Raw genomic sequence first — 18557 nt, 5'->3', positions numbered from 1 at the left:
GAGAACGTGTGAGAACGTAATTTTACGTGGTACGTGGTACGTAATATCCGGTTCCAATGCATTCTGGTTTTTGTAGTTTTTAATGACTGCCAAAAAACATTGCCAATATCCTTCTGAGACACAATGATACACGTTTGATACACGTTTTTACCACACTACCCCATTTTTCATAAAGTAGTTTAAATAGAGCTGTTCAGCCATGACGTCAATTTGTATTTGTATTTTTTCACAATGGTTGTTTTCAATATTTGAGTAAAATTAAATGGTGAACATTACTTGAAGATGTTTTGTTCTACAACATAAATTACACACAGTCACTCCTCAAACATGATTTTTGAAGCGTCCTTGTATAAAAACATGTATGTTGATAACGAGTTTAGATGGATAAGGATTACAAATACCACAAGCATGAGTATGCGTGCCTGACGAAACAAAAAAATGTTGGAGTACTTATCTAGCTCGACTTGTTAGCTAAATACTTTTGACATGGCAGCTTCAGAATTCATGTTTGAGGTATTACTGTATGTTTTATGTTTTAAAACAAAATGTCCTATTATTTTACAGTTACGTTTACCACAGACCTTATTTTAGTCATAAATCCAAAATCCAAGAACCCATGGCTCAAAAATGCTAATTCCCTTCTGGGTTTTTGGACTACAGCTTGAACACTATAGCTCTAATAGCCTAAAAGCTGTTTACATTGTTTCTGTAAAAACTGGCATATTTATTTATTCTTTTAATTTTATTAGCTTTTACTTAAATAATTGTTCACTTACTTGCTAACTAACTTAAAAACAAAAGGCAATGAGCCCAGAGCTCATGACCATCAGTCAGACCAGAAGCTTAATGCTTTGCAATAAAGACTATAGGTGCCTTTCTCTGAGACATTAGTGAAGTGCTGCATAAATACTGGAAATTCATATCTGGCATGGTTGCACTAGGATTGGGACTTAGAATGTGTTATGAAAAAGCTGACTGGAGCCAAAGGTCATGATCCTTATCAAACCAATAATGCTGCTGTTTGACCTGCTATTCGGAAGCCAAAGCATCCTGAATGAGAGAGAGAGAGAGAGAGAGAGAGAGAGAGAGAGAGATTTATGAGGATAAACATCCTGTTATGGATGTTTGAGGGATAAAACTGAAATTATGGGCTGGATGCCATAACCATTACATAATTTGACTTCCTGTTATATAGCTCTCTTTTCGTATCAAAGATCAGCTTTTCTTTTAAGTTCCTCTAAAAGGAACTCTATACATAGAACTTTTTTTTCTCCCATTCAACCACGAAATAAATACACCTGTTGTTTGTTTGTTTATATGTTTGTAAGTCATGTTGGATTTTAGATAAACACAGATCAAGATGAAACCAATGAGTCTTACATAAGTTTTAATCAAGAGCACTTTTGGGGCATGAATCACTGACACTGAACGTATGACCAAAGTGATAAAAACTGCAGGACCACAGTTGCGTGGGACAGATGTGCTATGTGATGTTGAGTGCGAGAGAAACAGGGTTTTAGTTCACTTTGAGCAATTGGTGGTCTAAGCCCTCAAATCCCAGCTGTCTACTGAATTTAACTGCACACAGTTGTCATGCAACTGTAAAGGAGGTGGCTGTATTTTGGGATTTCTATCTACTATTTAGCTATTCTAGGGTTGCAACTATAATAAATATTCAGGTGGGCACCCTCCAAGTTTCAGTGTGTGATTACAGCCTCCATTTCCTTTGGTTTATTCTGTGAACTTAAACCCCCAAAGGTCAAATTTAACACTATTTACTCACCCTCACACAAAAGGAGATATTTGGTGAAATGTTCAACAGTGACATGAGGGGGAGTAAATGCAACATGATCACATGGCATGCTGTTTCCGATATTTCTGCATCCCTAGGATCCGACACATTGTGCTGACAAGTGACATCTCCTGTCAGACATTTGTGCGTCAGCTCATGTGTATTTACCTTCCCCTGTGGGGTGAAGGAAGTGCATTATGTCAGCAGAGTGGGAGATCTGGGTTTGGATTTAATCAATCACATTTGCATAATCAGTGATGAGTGCAATTCTGAGGTAGCATTTTTCCCCTTTACTGTTAAATTTTTACTCCATTGATGGTTAGGTTTAGCTTGGGGTTTGGGGGCACAGTTTAAAAAATATGCATTCCTCCATATAGTATTACAGCCTGTAGCTTAAAACAACTCGCTTCACAACTCGCTTTTGGTGCCCCTCTGTGGACATTTCACCCAGAATATGGAGCACGTGCCCATACATCCAACAACACTTACTACTTTGGCCACTGGGGACAGTGTTTCAAATTTCGGAGAGCACAGACCAATTTTACCAATAGAAATGTCAACCTAATGTTTCCAATTTCACATTATTGCACAATTTTCATTTATGTGTGAACTACTCCTTGAAGAAAAATCATTATTTAACAACACATCTCCTTCCTTTTCTCACATAGAGATCTGATAATAACATCAGCAGGAAAAGAGACAACAATGAGGGGATGACCACTGTCACGAACCCCGCCCCTCTGCCCCATCTCCGCTTCCTCGAGCACGCACACATGCACTCCGCGAGCGTGCTCGCTTCCCGCTCCCTCGCTCCCCCTTGAGCTCGTACGCTCTTTTTCCTCCATCGGGCTTCCATGCCCGGTTTTGCTTTACTGAGCTCTCGCTCATAAACTATCTCCCCCTCTGGCGCACTTCGGCTCATCAGCCAGAACATTATGACTCTTGTTCTCACGCGCTTCCTATCCCCACACATTAGTTACACCTGCCACAGTCCCAATCACCTGTAATTGTTTGCACCTGCACTCGCCCCTATAAATACACCATCCTTCCGTTTGTTTCCTGTTGGTTATTGTATTGTATTTAGATTCCTGTATGTTTGGTTCCGTACCTTTGCCCCTGCTAGTCCCGTCTAGTTTTGCCCCGCTAGTCCCGTCTAGTTTTGCCCCTACTCGTCACTTGTTAGCTTGCCAACTCCCCATTCCTCTCGTCCCCTGTCTTCGTTCCGCTAGTCTCGTCGTGTTCCTCGCCCTAGTTGTTAACTGTTTTCCCCGCTCTCGTTCACCTCCCTCCTTGGATTTGCCCCCTTGTTTGTACTTTTGCCCGGACTGCTTTTATTTACAATAAAGCAGTTTTTCCTCATTGTGACTGTCTCTACTTGTGTGTGTGTGTGTCGGGTTACAGAATAACCAACCTCACCGTAGACAGTCACAATGCGTTGCACTGAGGATTCAGCGGCTCACTAGAGCGGAGGACTCACGTCACATTCAGCCGAGGAGCTACGGTGTGGAAGCATGAGCAGCTCACAGCCCAGGGCCAGCAGGTGCGTGCAAATTTTGATTTTTGTCACCCTCGTCACCTGTGTCTGCCCCTGAGCCTGTTTATGCTTCCCCGCATATTTGGCGCCGTGAACTCTCCACCCCGGAGAGGTTTTTGGCTCTTCGGCGCTGACCAAGGGGTTTTTTGCGAGGCAGCGGTTATGTAACGCATAACCCGCCCTTGACATTATGGAGCCAGCGGCCCGACTATTGGTGTTGCGTCAGGGGAGTCAACCTTTGGAGGTTTTTGTGACTGACTTTTGTGCCCTGGCTAACCAGGTGAATTTTGATGAGGTGGCTCTGAAAGACATTTTTCGATGTGGACTGAATGAGCCGACCTCATCAGTAATGCCTGGTGGTCACTGCCCCCTTAACCTGGCTCAGTTTATTGACCTCGCCCTACTGTACTCTGGTTCCTCGTTCACTGTGGGGGAGGCAGACACTGAACCAGCGCTCCACACCACAGCCCCCGTCTTGAAGCCTGACACGGCCCCCGTCTTGAAGCCTGACACGGCCCCCGTCTTGAAGCCTGACACGGCCCTAGTCCCCAAGCCTGACACGGCCCTAGTCCCCAAGCCTGACACGGCCCTAGTCCCCAAGCCTGACACGGCCCCAGTCCCGAGGCCTGTTAAGGCCCCAGCCTCGAAGCCTGGCACGGCCAGCGAGTCAACGCCCATGCCTGCCACGGCCAACGAGCCAGCGCCCATGCCCGCCACGGCCAACGAGCCAGCGCCCATGCCCGCCACGGTCAGCGAGCCAGCGCCTGTAGCCTCGACCGCCCCAGAGCCAGCACCTGTAGCCTCGACCGTCCCCATGGCCACGTCCCCCGTTGGCCGAAGACGTAAGAGAAGGAAGAGGGCCCCTTCTCCCCAGTCTCGTCTTGTGCTCAAGACCGCAGAGGTGCCCTCAGAGTCCTCCACGGCTCTGCCGGGTTCTGCTCCGCCCTCAGAGTCCTCCACGGCTCTGCCGGGTTCTGCTCCGCCCTCAGAGTCCTCCACGGCTCTGCGGGTTCTGCTCCGCCCTCAGAGTCCTCCACGGCTCTGCGGGTTCTGCTCCGCCCTCAGAGTCTTCCACGGCTCTGTCAGCCTCTGCTTCGCCCCTCAGAGCCCTCCGGGCTCCTCCTCACGAGCCTCCCAGGGCTCCTCCTCTCGAGCCTCCCAGGGCTCCTCCTCTCGAGCCTCCCAGGGCTCCTCCTCTCGAGCCTCCCAGGGCTCCTCCTCTCGAGCCTCCCAGGGCTCCTCCTCTCGAGCCTCCGAGGGCCCCTCCTCACGAGCCTCCTAGGGCTCCTCCTCACGAGCCTCCCAGAGCTCTACCCCTCAAGTCCCTCAGGGCTCCATCCCTCGAGTCTTTCACGGCTCCACCCCTCAAGCCTCTCACGGCTTCGCCTCTCGAGTCTTTCAGGGCTCCATCCCTCGAGTCTTTCATGGCTCCACCCCTCAAGCCTCTCACGGCTCAGCCTCTCCGAGTCTTTCAGGGCTCCATCCCTCGAGTCTTTCATGGCTCCACCCCTCAAGCCTCTCACGGCTCGCCTCTTGAGTCTCTCAGGGCTCCATCCCTCGAGTCTTTCATGGCTCCACCCCTCAAGCCTCTCACGGCTTCACCTCTCGAGTCTTTCAGGGCTCCATCCCTCAAGCCTCTTACAGCTTCGCCTCTCGAGTCTCTCAGGGCTCCTCCGCCTCTCAGGGCTCCGCCCCTCGAGTCTTTCATGGCTCCACCCCTCAAGCCTCTCACGGCTTCGCCTCTCGAGTCTTTCATGACTCCACCCCTCAAGCCTCTTACGGCTTCGCCTCTCGAGTCTCTCAGGGCTCCTCCGCCTCTCAGGGCTCCGCCCCTTGAGTCTCTCAGGGCTCCTCCCCCTCTCAAGCCTCTCAGGGCTTCGTCTCTCGAGTCTTTCAGGGCTCCTCCTCCTCCTCTCAAGCCTCTCAGGGCTTCGTCTCTCGAGTCTTTCAAGGCTCCCCCCCTCAAGCCTCTCGAGCCTCCCAGGGCTCGGCCACTAGAGGCTCCTATGGCTCTGCCTCCCGAGCCTCCTACGGCTCCCCTCCAGAGCCTCCTACGGCTCCACCCCGAGCCTCTCATGGCTCTGCTCCCAAAGACTCCAGAGCTTCCTAGGGCTCCGCCTCTCGAGCCTTCCACGGCTCCACCACCCGAGCCTCCTATGGCTCTGCTCCCTAAGACTCCAGAGCCTTCTAGAGATTCGCCTCCCGAGCCTCCTACGGCTCTGCTCCCTAAGGCAGCCAGAGCCTTCTAGAGATTCGCCTCCCGAGCCTCCTGCGGCTCCGCCTCCCAAGCCTCCAGCAGCGCCACCTCCCCGGCTCCGCCTCCAGAGCCTACCAGGGCTTTACTCCTGGAGCCTTCTCGGCGCCACCTCCCACGGCGTCACCTCCCCGGCTCTGCCTCTAGAGCCTACCGGGCTCAGCTCCTGGAGCCTTCTACAGCGCCACCTCCCACGGCGTCACCTCCCTCGGCTCTGCCTCCAGAGCCTTCCAGGACCTCACCTCTGGAGCCTCCTACTGGCGCCACCTCCATGGGCTCCACTTCCTGAGCCTTCCAGGCCTTCGCCCCTAAAGCCTCCTTGGCTCCACCTCCAGAGCCTTCCAGGCCTTAGCCCCTAAAGCCTCCGTCGGCTCCACCTCCAGAGCCAACTCACGGGGCCGCCTCTGGCGACTCCGCCTTTCACGGCTCAGCCCGGACTTCCTGACCCTCTACCTGTCCTGTGGCCTCTTCCCTGGCCTCCGGACCCTATTCCTGTCCTGTGGTCACCTTCCAGACCCCGGACCCAGTCCCTGTCCTCCAGTCGCCTTCCAGACCTCCTGACCCAGTCTCTGCCCTATGGCTGCCCCTGGACCTCCCGACCACCCGCCTGTCCACTATGTTCCCCCTGACCTTGTCTTGAACTGCCCATTGACCCCCATGGACTGTTTCATTTCCCTTTTGGTGCCTTCTGTTCTCCATGAGATCACACTCTCGTTCTGTCCCCGCGAGATCACACTCTCGTTCTGTCCCCATGAGATCACACTCTCGTTCTGTCCCCAGCGAGATCACACTCTCGTTCTGTCCCCAGCGAGATCACACTCTCGTTCTGTTCCCAGCGAGATCACACTCTCGTTCTGTTCCCGCGAGATCACACTCTCGTTCTGTTCCCGCGAGATCACACTCTCGTTCTGTTCCCCGTGAGATCACACTCTCGTTCTGTCCCCTCGAGCTCACTGCGCTCGTTCTGTCCCCGAGCTCACGCGCTCGTTCTGTTCCCTCGCGCTCCTCGCAGCCGGCGCGGCCGTCAGGAGCCGTCCTATTCAGAGGGGAGTACTGTCACGAACCCGCCCCTCTGCCCCATCTCCGGCTTCCTCGAGCACGCACACATGCACTCACGGCGTGCTCGCTTCCCCTCCCTCGCTCCCCCTTGAGCTCGTGCGCTCTTTTTCCTCCATCGGGCTTCCACGCCCGGTTTTGCTTTCTGAGCTCTGGCTCATAAGCGATCTCCCCCTCTGGCACTTTCGGCTCATCAGCCAGAACATTATGACTCTTGTTCTCACGCGCTTCCTATCCCCACACATTAGTTACACCTGCCACAGTCCCAATCACCTATCATTGTTTGCACCTGCACTCGCCCCTATAAATACACCATCCTTCCGTTTGTTTCCTGTTGGTTATTGTATTGTATTTAGATTCCTGTATGTTTGGTTCCCGTACCTTTGCCCCTGCTAGTCCGTCTAGTTTTGCCCCGCTAGTCCCGTCTAGTTTTGCCCCTACTCGTCACTTGTTAGCTTGCCAACTCCCCATTCCTCTCGTCCCCTGTCTTCGTTCCGCTAGTCTCGTCGTGTTCCTCGCCCTAGTTGTTAACTGTTTTCCCGCTCTCGTTCACCTCCCTCCTTGGATTTGCCCCCTTGTTTGTACTTTTGCCCGGACTGCTTTTATTTACAATAAAGCAGTTTTTCCTCATTGTGACTGTCTCTACTTGTGTGTGTGTGTGTGTGTCGGGTTACAACCACATATCCTAAGATCATGTCCTTGATATTATTTATTTGTTTGTGCATTTTCAGAGCACTCTTTTCAATATCACACATTTTTGGTTTACATTGGACCTTTCAGAATATTCTTCACCATTAAAGCTGCAGTTTCAAGCTGCTGTTAGATCTGTTTGTATCAGTTTCAAAGTCTGAACATTTATGTTTGTGAATATTAAATATTATTAAATTTAATTTTAAATAAATGTCATGTAAATTAAGTGTTAATTTAATTTCACCAATTTATTGTGCATCTCATTTGCACATTTTTCATGGAATTGTATTATGTTTATGTGTACTGTATATTAGCATTACATCAGCTATATTTCAATGTGACTTTCTGAATTTGTTCTTTATTCTTGACATCAAAGCGGCAGAAATATTACAGTTTAAATGTTTTTTTATATCACAATCCTAATCGCAGTAACAAAATTGATATGACCAAATCGTCCAGCGCTTTTTGCTATGATCATGTATACAATATACTGTATTTATTCTTTACTGTTTAAGTTGGCATTATTTGAACTGTTGACCAACCTGCTCTCTTAACATTGGCATCGGCCATTGAAAAAAAACTAAGACCATTATAAGAATACAGTCTCCTGAAAGGAATATCTAAAACGAAAAAAGACAAAAAATGGATGAAACAGCTATAAAACAAATCTTTGGTGCTTATAGGGTATATATAATGATTGGTTCTTGTCTTTTGTGGATATAAAATGATCTTTATATATATATATATATATATATATATATATATACACAGTTCTGGCTAGTAACAGATTACAATAAAAAAAAATCTAATAAAAAGATCAAGTACTTGTAAATGGATTAAATGACATATACGATTACAAATTCTAATAATTTGACTACAGTTATATTTTTATAGATTACATATTAACAAAGTTACAGCAGTAAATAATTTATTTTTTCTCCCCAATTTGGCATGCCCAGTTCCCAATGCACTCTGAGTCCTCGTGGTGGCGTAGTGACTTGCCTCAATCTGGGTTGTGGAGGATGAATCCCAGTTGCCTCTGCATCAATTTGTGCATCTTTTCACTTGTTGAGCGCGTTGCCGTGGATACCTAGAGCGTGTGGAGGCTTCTCGCTATTCTCCGAAGGCATCCACGTACAACTCACCACTCACCCCACTGAGAGCGAGAACCACATTATAGTGACCATTATGAGGTTAACTCAATGTGACTCTACACCCTAGCAACCGGGCCAATTGGTTGCGTAGGAAGCCTGACTGGAGTCACTCAGCACGCCCTAGATTCGAACTTGTGACTCCAGGTGTGGTAGTCAGTGTCTTTACTTGCTGAGCTTTTTTTCTGTACAGTCCATGAATTGTATCTACTTCATTTGTTCTCATAGCCAGTCCAAATGTTGTCCAATGCCCCCATCTCCCTTCAATTATGCTCTCTTAATCTTTTAAAGAAAGTTGATCTCAAAACGGATTTCTTGTCTTCGCCATCTGCTCTTGGCAACAGACCAGTACACAGATTGTTGTTTTTTTGTTATTTCTGAGAAAGGACAGATTAATGGAGATATTTAGTTACTGGAACGCTGCAGGATCTGGCTTCATTAAAAAAAAAATGACGTTGCCGAGGTTGATGGTGGATTGTGCTGATAGACAGAGTGCAGATGAGAGGTCAGTTAATCCTCATATATCTTTTAATCTTAAAGATTTGGAAACCTGATCTTTGATCAGCATGACCACAGTAATGCTGACATGTTGAGGCATCCTGTGGTTGGATTTTGTTGATGTTGGATGTTGTTGAAGTAAACTCACAATCGCACCATATAATTATTGCCAAATATTGTGTTTTATTAATGCGAGAGAATATAATATATATATATATATATATAATTAAAAGACAGACACATCGTGATCTTGGGCCTCAATTTATTTCAAATACAAATTTATTTCAATATAAGTTGAAATGAAGTTAAACATTTGGCTTGGAATGAAAATTGATGCATGAGACTTGATGCTGCAAATTGCCCCCTGGACTATTTTGTTATGTACTGCATATAATAGAAATGAATAGAAATAAAGGTGGAGCTGGGGTGGCGGAGGATCCCAGAAGAATTGTCACAGGAGTGATGTAAGCGGCTATTTACATACCTTGAAATGTGATAGACATGATTAGATAAATACGATTTTCCAAATAATTTTTGTTATTGAACATTTATGTGTGTGTTTATAGTACATATGTGTTCTTGTGTGCAAGCATGCATGCATTTGCAACACTGTAACCATGGGTGATTTTCTCAGCAATTCGACAACATCTTCACAAATTCTGCAAAAATAAACATAAAAGCATATCACACTTTCATTCACTGCCATCATGTAATGTGTGGGAAGTGTGAGGGAGCTATATTCTATAGGAATGTTATTTGTCTTGTGTGTTATCCATTTAAAGGAACCGTTCAAACGTGAAAATTCTCTCATCATTTACTCAAACTCATGCCATCCCAGATGTGTATGACTCTCTTTCTTCATCAGAACAAATATTAAGATTGTATAAGGATATTTCAGATCTGTTGGTCATCAGAATGCACGTGAATGGTGACCAACATTTTGAAAGTAGTCCATAAAACTCCATGGGATAAAGGTGGGGGATAAACAGACCAATTTTTAAGCCCTTTTTACTATAAATCTCCACTATTACTTTCACTTCCACATTCTTCTTCTATTATTTTCTTTGTGCATATCGCCACCTTCTGGGTAGGGAGTTGAATTTATAGTACTTCAAATGTTGGTACCCATTCACTTGTATTGTATGGACCTACAGAGCTGAAATATTCCTCTAAAAATCTTAATTTGTGTTTAGCAGAAGAAAGAAAGTCATACACATATGGGATGGCATGAGGGTGAGTAAATGATGAGAGAATTTTCAGTTTTGGTATCCCTTTTAAATTTGTGTCATTTCTCACCTTCGAAGTCTACTGTACCATCTCCGTTGTTGTCCGCCTCTTTGACTACTGCGTCAATCTCTCTATGGTTCATATGCTCTCCCAGTAGTTTACTCATAGCACACCTTAACTCCTCTGTAGTGATCGCTCCATCCCCATCCATATCAAACTGTAGACAAGAAGGAAGGGAGCAGAGAAAAAGAAATAGATTTAGAGAATGTGTAAAGCGACAGAAACTGAAGAGCTGATTCTTACTTCATTTAGCAGAATTGTTTCATCCAGAGCAAATAGAAGTTAATTTACTACAAGGACAGTCAGGTAAAGGATAATGTGCAGTCAACATTATTGTGAAATAAACTCTGACAGGGAAATTAGCACCCGAAAGCGAAATGGAGGGGTTTATTTTGTGGTAATGGCTAGATGACATACTTACCAAATAAGTAAATAAATAGACTAGAAAAAAGTATTTTAGTATCAAATCAAATGCTGATTTGAGTTTACAATTTGAGAGAAGAAAGAGATAGCATGGACTGCTGTGAGAGACTTCAAAGTAGCACAGTCTAGAAGTTTGCCATCGCAAAGATCAAATTTGGTCAATGGTCAATTTGGTAGTCATTATACAAAAATATCTGACCACAGAATGACAAGATTGACCAATCAAGTATTTCAATCAGGTAATGTTGGATAGGGTCAAATTTCACCACAAGGCTACCATCACACAACAAAAATGGGAAGGGCTGAAGCCAGGTGAGAGTTTTGGCACTTTGTGTTTGAGTGAATCCATATAACCCTCCGTAGGGACGTGCCAAGTCACCTTAATTATCATTATTGTGCATTAACAGACACATGTTTCCATTTAGTTTGTCTTCTCACCTCTTTGAAAGCATCTCGGAGTTCCTTCACACCAATCATGCCTGCTGTTTCTGCCAAAAGCTTTGGGGCCATCAACTCCACAAAGTCTTCAAAGTCTACCCTTCCTCCCACTGAGAGAAAACAAGAGAGGGTAAGACACTTTGTGAAAGTGATATTTTCAATTATTTATTTTTTTGCTTAGTGCATAGTGCACCTAAGAACCCATGTGGACCTGATTTTAGTAGGCTTCTGAGCTACTCACAATTCATGTTGATGTTCTGGCCCAACTCGATCAGTTCCATCTCGGTTGGCATATAACCCATCGTTCTCATGAGGTTTCCCAGGTCCTTACAGCTAATCAGTCCATCCTTATCCTTATCAAACTCATTAAATGCCTCTCTCAGCTCTGCACATATTAGCAAACATAACGGCATGAAATATTAATGGAGGATTAATTGAACGAATAATGCTAGTTCATGACAAGGCATTAATGTTAACAAATAGAAGCTTATTCTAATTTGCTATGTTTTTTGTTTTTTAGAAAAGCTTTTGACAGCAACATAATTAATATTCACATATCATATGTAAAAGTGGACTCAAAAAATACATTTGATGGAATTGTTTTTGTTTATATTTTTTTTTTTTCAAAACCAATATGACTTTCTTTCTTCCATGAAACACAAAAAGGAGATGTCAGACAGTATGTTATTCTCAGTCACCATTCACTTTCATTAGATCGGTTTTATTCATTCAATAAAAGTGTCTTCCGAACATCATCTTTTTTTCTGTTTTACAGAAGACCAAGTCATGCGAGTAAATGATGACAGAATGTAATTTTTGGGTAATCTGTCCCTTAAATAGAACACACAAATTGTATTTACCTTCGATTTCATCAGCTGCCAATTCTCTGTCCTGCAAAAGCAAAATGGCAGTATGGTTAAGCCCCTTCAAATATTTTATCTCATCTGGAGGACTTAATCTCTATTTAGATTTTTGGTATTAATTTAAATAATATTTTATATACTGTCCGGGAACCATTTTGATAATGACTTTTAAAAGCAGTTCCATTAAGGAGACTACACTCAATGGCACGATCCTCCCATTTTCACAGAATTACAGGTTTTATGGGCTGAATGTGACTAAGGGTTTACTGTGATAACAGATTACACTTCACCTGATTTAGTGAGTCTAAATGTTGAATCAGGCCAAACAAACTGTGCAATAATACAAAAGAAATCCATTACTTGCAACTTTCTGAAGAGATGTCAGCACACTGTCACAAACTGTGCTCTGATTTGCCAAGACACCAAAGTAAGCGATCAAAAGTCAGAGATTTTAAAACAAATGATCCACATTAATTGAATAGCTCTATACTCTACTGTATGTCGACATATGCCTAGTTGGTGTATATTTTCATTTCTCCTCACAAATTTTAGGATAATCACCTAAGCGAAAGTTCCTAAAATGACAATAAGTCTTTGGCTGAACTTGATTCAATCAGCAGTACTGTGTGCAATTCAGTTACTATGGTTAGCACAGCTAAAGTTGAATCAACTCAGTTAATTTAAGATTCCTTGGTTCCATGAATTGTTTGAGTAATATGAACATGCAAGGATTGAGTAACACTGATGATAGTGAAAGTTGTTTTTTGGAGTGAGCGCTGGATTAAGAAAGCTGTCGCAATATTTAGTATGATAAAACAAGTATCTTTATCTTATTGGTCTGCATGGGTTGTTTTATGAGGTGTAATACTAAAACTAAAAATTGTACTACTTACAATTTTCCCTCCTCGAATGAAGACGCAGGCAGTCATGTCTGTATAAGCAGTAGGATGCCGCTGATCAGAGTGCTGTCTGGGATCGGTGTCTGTCCTAAACTGTTCGCTGTGCCACAGAAAGAACCAGGGATTTACTTCACCTTGCAAATTTAATGCATTTCACTGCAATCTATAGTGCAGGTTTGTTTATGTAACTGTTGTGTAGAGCATCAGTTTGTCATAATGGAACTGACAAGCATTTAAGTTACTGTAAAGGCATATTATACCAAATTTGTAAAATAGGTTATATAAAGTAAGCTTACCCTTTTCTACACTCAGTCTGCTGTGAAATTCATCAAATTTATTGGTGATCCTTTCTTTTCTTGATCTTGTTGACTGTGCTGGTCCAAAGCTAGTGAGTTGACCTCTGATTTACTGACTGTGCTTGTGAAAGCTTTTTGTATGGTGCATAAATAAAAAAGGGGAGGGGTCACACTGACATCAGTTTGAAGACTACATGATAATATTCTCAATTATCAGACTCATAAGTAACATAAGTCTATTTAAAAACAATAATCAGCTGTGATATCATAAATAATGTGTAAGTTATAGTTACTCATATTTTATGAAAAAAAGGAATTTGACAATATTTTACCTGTAAGAGGTTTTAAGATTTTAACTCTACATTTTAAGGTAATGCGTTCTTTTTACTTACATGTAAAAATAACATTTTGTTACATTATTTTCCAGAAATATTATATGTTTTGTCTTGTTAAATCTAATATGCACTGTAAAAAAAATCCTGTTGTTTTTCCCAAAAACAAAAAAAAAAACTGGCAGCTGTGGTTGCCAGAATAATTATGTACAAATTACAGTAAAAATGTAAACAACTTTACAGAACAACCTGTCAATTTTACAGTTTAAAATGGTTGTAATTTACACAACCACGCTGGCACTGTAAAAACAAAATATATAAAACATTCTGTTAAATTTACTGTATAACAATTTCATAAACTTGATATTAGCCTTCTGAGACTAAAAATCAGTTTTTACTTTATAAGTTATTTGTTAATCACCATATAACTACAGAAGGACAATTGATGACATGAAGTTCATCGGCAGTGTCTCTTCCATGAGCAATGACTAATAAACATATAAAGACACACAATCACTAAACACCACCAGTGTAACACATGTGAGAGTTAAATAATGCAGTTAACATGAACTAAATTACATCAAATATAAAACAAAACACCCCAGTGTACATAAATTATATTAAAAATAAGATGAAACATAATTATTCCCATAAAATATAATGTAATGGAATTCTGGGAACACCTGATTACATTTTTTTTTACTGTAATTTTAACAATAATTTACTGTATAAAGTACATGTACTCTCTTGTTAAACATAAACAATTTCCAAAAATATATATTTACAGTATTTTGCAGTAAATTACATATTGCCTTGTTTAATAGAATTTATTAATGTATATTGTAGTGAACCTTAAATAACCAATGTACAATGTTTACTCTAGCATTTCAGTTTTGTCTGTTAAAATTTCTAAACTTTTTACAGTATCCTAATCCTAAACAATTAAACTATCTGGATTGGTTGTGTTGCAAATTAAAAAAAAATTTTAGTACAACACTGAAATTAGGTTAAAGTATTTTAACAATATACAAATTTCGAATGATTGTAGAATTACTTTATTCCAAGAACAGTTTTAATTAAATGTTTTTCTTGCATCAGTGTTTATTTTAGTGTTATGTCATATGCATCTTTCACATTAACACAAATAGAAAATTTGAATTTGATACTTTATTCTTAAGGAAATGAGACTCATGACGATTAAAGGTTTTAGAATTCGGAATCCTGGTAAATCCTTTCCATATGGAAAATGCTCACGTAACAGACATTTCACATTTCACAGCTATTCACGTAAGAGAACTACAGGGTCTGCACATCACATTGCTGAATACGTGAAACATGGTGCTGATCTTGTGCTACAGATGATAGAAAAGTGTTTAGAGATGCTATTACATGTGAATATGGCAGAAGCATGACAGAATTACAGTATATTAACCATTTTCATAGCACTCGTTTGACCCCACCTTCATAGTGTCTTTAAACATTCGAGACCTTTAATGCTTTACCTTTTACATAAATGTATGCTTTCATTCTACAAATCATAGCCAGCAGTCACAAATCTGTTTGCATAAGAGATTAAGACAGGAGCTTTGGCCTTGGGCAACTTAATACTGATTTTTATTATGGACGTATGTATTTATTTATTTATTTTTCTCTTTATGGGGGTTTTATAGAAGCAGATGGACAGATTCATTTTAATCATAGATATAATAGAATGATGTTATCAGAATTTAAGGTTTTCATATTTACAATTAATTTCTGTCATATATGTGCCATCTTTGTTTCATGGTACTTTTATATTTCGTAATCCATAATCCAAACCCAAGTTTATGCTAATTTAGTTTTAGATTTTGGAGTGTTGAAATATTGCAATTATGTTTTTCAGTTTTACAAGTTTACAAGCACATACGCTTTTAACTAGGCAAGTAGGCTGACATTTCAATATGTTCAACTCTGAGCAGCTCTTGAGGCTATGTTGAGAATAATTGTTATTTTTTTAATTGTAAATAGTTATATTGGCTCTGATTTACTCAATGTGAATAAGATAATTAATGAAGGCCCACTATTGCATTGTCTCGCATTTAAATGTGTTTTCTATGTTGCTATTTTTCTGAAACTAAAAGAACAATTGTGAGGTCATAGCAAGGCAACTACACTGAGAAGCAATGAGACTTTGATTTGATTTGAACTAAAATGACCAAAAAGCCATTTATCTATTGCATCATTCTGAGGCAGATAAATTACTTTTATTCAAAATAATTTTACACTGATCTATTTGAAATCTGTGCACTCATAGCTAAAGTCACTGTGAGCTTTTTGTTGGATATGTCTTTTAATTTTGAAGAGAATCCTAGCATTATTTCTGTTACTACATGCACCCCCTCCACCCACACCAGCGCCCTTTCATCCATAATTTAAGAGAATATACCTCTTCACATTCCAGTTTTTGTCAATTTAGTTAATATATTATCAGTCACCATTTATCAGAGAGCTTTGTAATGCTCTGTAAAACAAATTTGTGAGAATTATGTGATTTGTTTTTTCTTTTTTAGAAAAATCTTCTTGGAATATTGTATGTATATATAAAAAAAATATGTGTGGGGATTAATTTGCAAATATTGTAAAATAGCTATAAAATAATCAATGTGAAACAAGTGGACCAGCATGATAATAAACACTACTAACAACATCATGGAGTGGATTAGGATAGAGAGAGAGAGAGAGAGAGAGAGAGAGAGAGAGAGAGAGAGAGAGAGAGAGAGAGAGAGAGAGAGAAAACACCTTGTTTTTACATATCATCCTGTGCCTCTGATTAGCTTCTTTTTTTTTCATGCAATGTAACTATTCTCATCAATATTTATAAATAGTCTGGATCTGTTGCATTTTTTTTTTTTTTTTTTTTTTGTCCGTTTAATTCTTAACACTAAATGAGCAAGGTCATTATTTTTAGATGTGGATCAGTGATGTAAACAGTGTGTTTTTAGGTCTGGATCTATTAAGTCGTTCAAAAATACATTAAAAAATGAAATTCACACAAAACAATTACTTGAATACACCTCCACTATGATGAACGAGTTTAAATGTTTGAGTTCAAAGACATTTTTATTTAATTTTTTATTTATTTATTAGTGTTTAATTTTTCTTTAAAAAAATTAAAAGCTGCGTAACCGTCCTGAGACTGTAAATATATATATATATATGGCAGTCTTGCGCCTTGCATATCAGCTCTGCCACCATTGGTGTGTGTATGTGAGTGAATGAGTAGTATAAAGTATAAGTGCTTTTGAATACCGTTAAGGTTAAAAAGGCGCTATATAAGTGCAGACCATTTAAAATTTTTCGTTTTAAAATATTATCAATGTTTGACAGATTCTGTCCACCAAATCAAAGTCAGGTGGTGTTACCATAGTTGGCTACAATATGCCCTTCTGTTGTCATGTGACAAGAAAAAAACGGTAGGACCCCTTTAGACCCTTATGACAGTCGCGAGTAGGCAAGGGAGGCAGTCTCATACATTTGTGTGAACACAATAAACAAGTGTACATAAATAAACCAAATAAAGCGAAATGTGAGCTCCAACAATGAGTATAGCAGTCATATTTCTAAAGTCACTCTGTCAACCAGCGGCACCCAGCGGATAAAGTTTCAGAGGGAAGCAGCATCTCTCAAGCCTCCCTTCAGCTCATTTGGATCTCTCTCACACGAGCAGGCCCGGATTACCCAATGGGCATTATGGGCACGGGCCCAGGTGCCCATGCGCACTTGGGGCCCAAGCGAGGGGAAGATTTTTTTTTTTTTCATTTCCGAAAACGGAGCGTATATTTGCACTACGTGCCGGCCCGGTGCCTGTCTTTTTAGCAAAAAGACGCTCGACACAAAATAACTACTGTAGCGTAAGGCGTGAGGTGCATGATGGTAGCTTTTGACGCGTTCGGCCAGAGTTCGAATCCGCCTTTTGCCGAACTCGCTCTTCTCCCTTTTCCCAACACATGCAGGTACTTACTGCTGGTGGTGACACGTACGCGTGCATTTGAGCAACACTGGCAGCAAAACTAGCACTAGTGTAATTGCTAAATAAGTTAATTGCCATTATGCAACGTTTTAGAAAAGTATGAATTAGCAGAATATCCAGTGTTATGAAAACAGTAGGTCAACATAACTACAATGCATTCTTTAATTCCCTGTCTTATTCTGCCCTCTGGCATATCGAAATTAATACAAACCTTAACATAAAGAGACGGACAGTGTTATTAACAGACAGTAAAAATCATACTAATAATACTATGTAAAAAAAAATCTGATGAGCCCAGAATATAAACTCAACGTGTTTAATTACACGTTATAAGCATTGCCGAATACACTCAAATGAGATCGACTCAGAAAAGACGTCAATAAATGCACGCGTCACCTGCTACATCCTCTTTGTTGCATGCGCAAATTATGATCACTAATACAAAATACAACATTTTATTCACAAAAATGTCTCTATTTGTAGAAATTGCTGCACATTCGTTGAATTCTGAATTTTGCACACATAAGTTGAAAGCAATTTGTTTGTGGATAGTAGGCACAGGCTATCCTAGAAGAACATATCTGCAACATTTATCAAGTTCACGGATAATTGTGCGTGCATCTGATCTATTAAATTAGTATTATTAAGATAGACAGACAGATAGACAGACAGCCCCTGAGGAGAGGAGGAGAGCATGAGACAGACAGACAGACCCTGAGGAGAGGAGGAGGTATTGTGTGTGTGTGTGTGAGAGAGAGAGAGAGAGAGAGAGAGAGAGAGAGAGAGAGAGAGAGAGAACAACTTACATGAAATATAGTATTATCAAAAAAACCAAAAACAAGCTGCTTTATTTTACATTTGATTTACATTTACATTTAGGGCATTTGGCAGATGCTTTTATCCAAAGCGACTTGCATGTAGTACATTTGTCAATAGTTGGACAGGTCATACACCAGCAATTGTAATTTGTATTGTAAGCAATATTATACCATAATACTTACAGCATCTTGTAATGTGTCTACTACCATTTCACTA

The 18557-nt window shown here is 41.3% G+C and overlaps 1 protein-coding gene across 1 annotated transcript; it reads right to left on the bottom strand.

Annotated features, from left to right (window-relative positions):
- Positions 1-9232: 9232 nt before the first annotated feature.
- Positions 9233-13288, bottom strand: LOC127633819 (calcium-binding protein 5-like). Its single transcript, XM_052113149.1, has 7 exons — positions 13182-13288; positions 12880-12985; positions 11984-12014; positions 11365-11508; positions 11124-11233; positions 10272-10419; positions 9233-9634 (listed from the first exon to the last, which is right to left on the bottom strand). Exons 2-7 carry the CDS (start codon positions 12913-12915, stop codon positions 9606-9608), a joined length of 498 nt encoding a protein of 165 aa, XP_051969109.1. The 5' UTR covers positions 12916-12985; positions 13182-13288; the 3' UTR covers positions 9233-9605.
- Between the last annotated feature and the right edge of the window lie 5269 nt (positions 13289-18557).

The sequence above is a fragment of the Xyrauchen texanus genome, chromosome 40, assembly GCF_025860055.1.
Source record: "Xyrauchen texanus isolate HMW12.3.18 chromosome 40, RBS_HiC_50CHRs, whole genome shotgun sequence".
Classification (NCBI taxonomy): domain Eukaryota; kingdom Metazoa; phylum Chordata; class Actinopteri; order Cypriniformes; family Catostomidae; genus Xyrauchen; species Xyrauchen texanus.
This window is presented reverse-complemented; position numbering and strand designations above follow the sequence as displayed.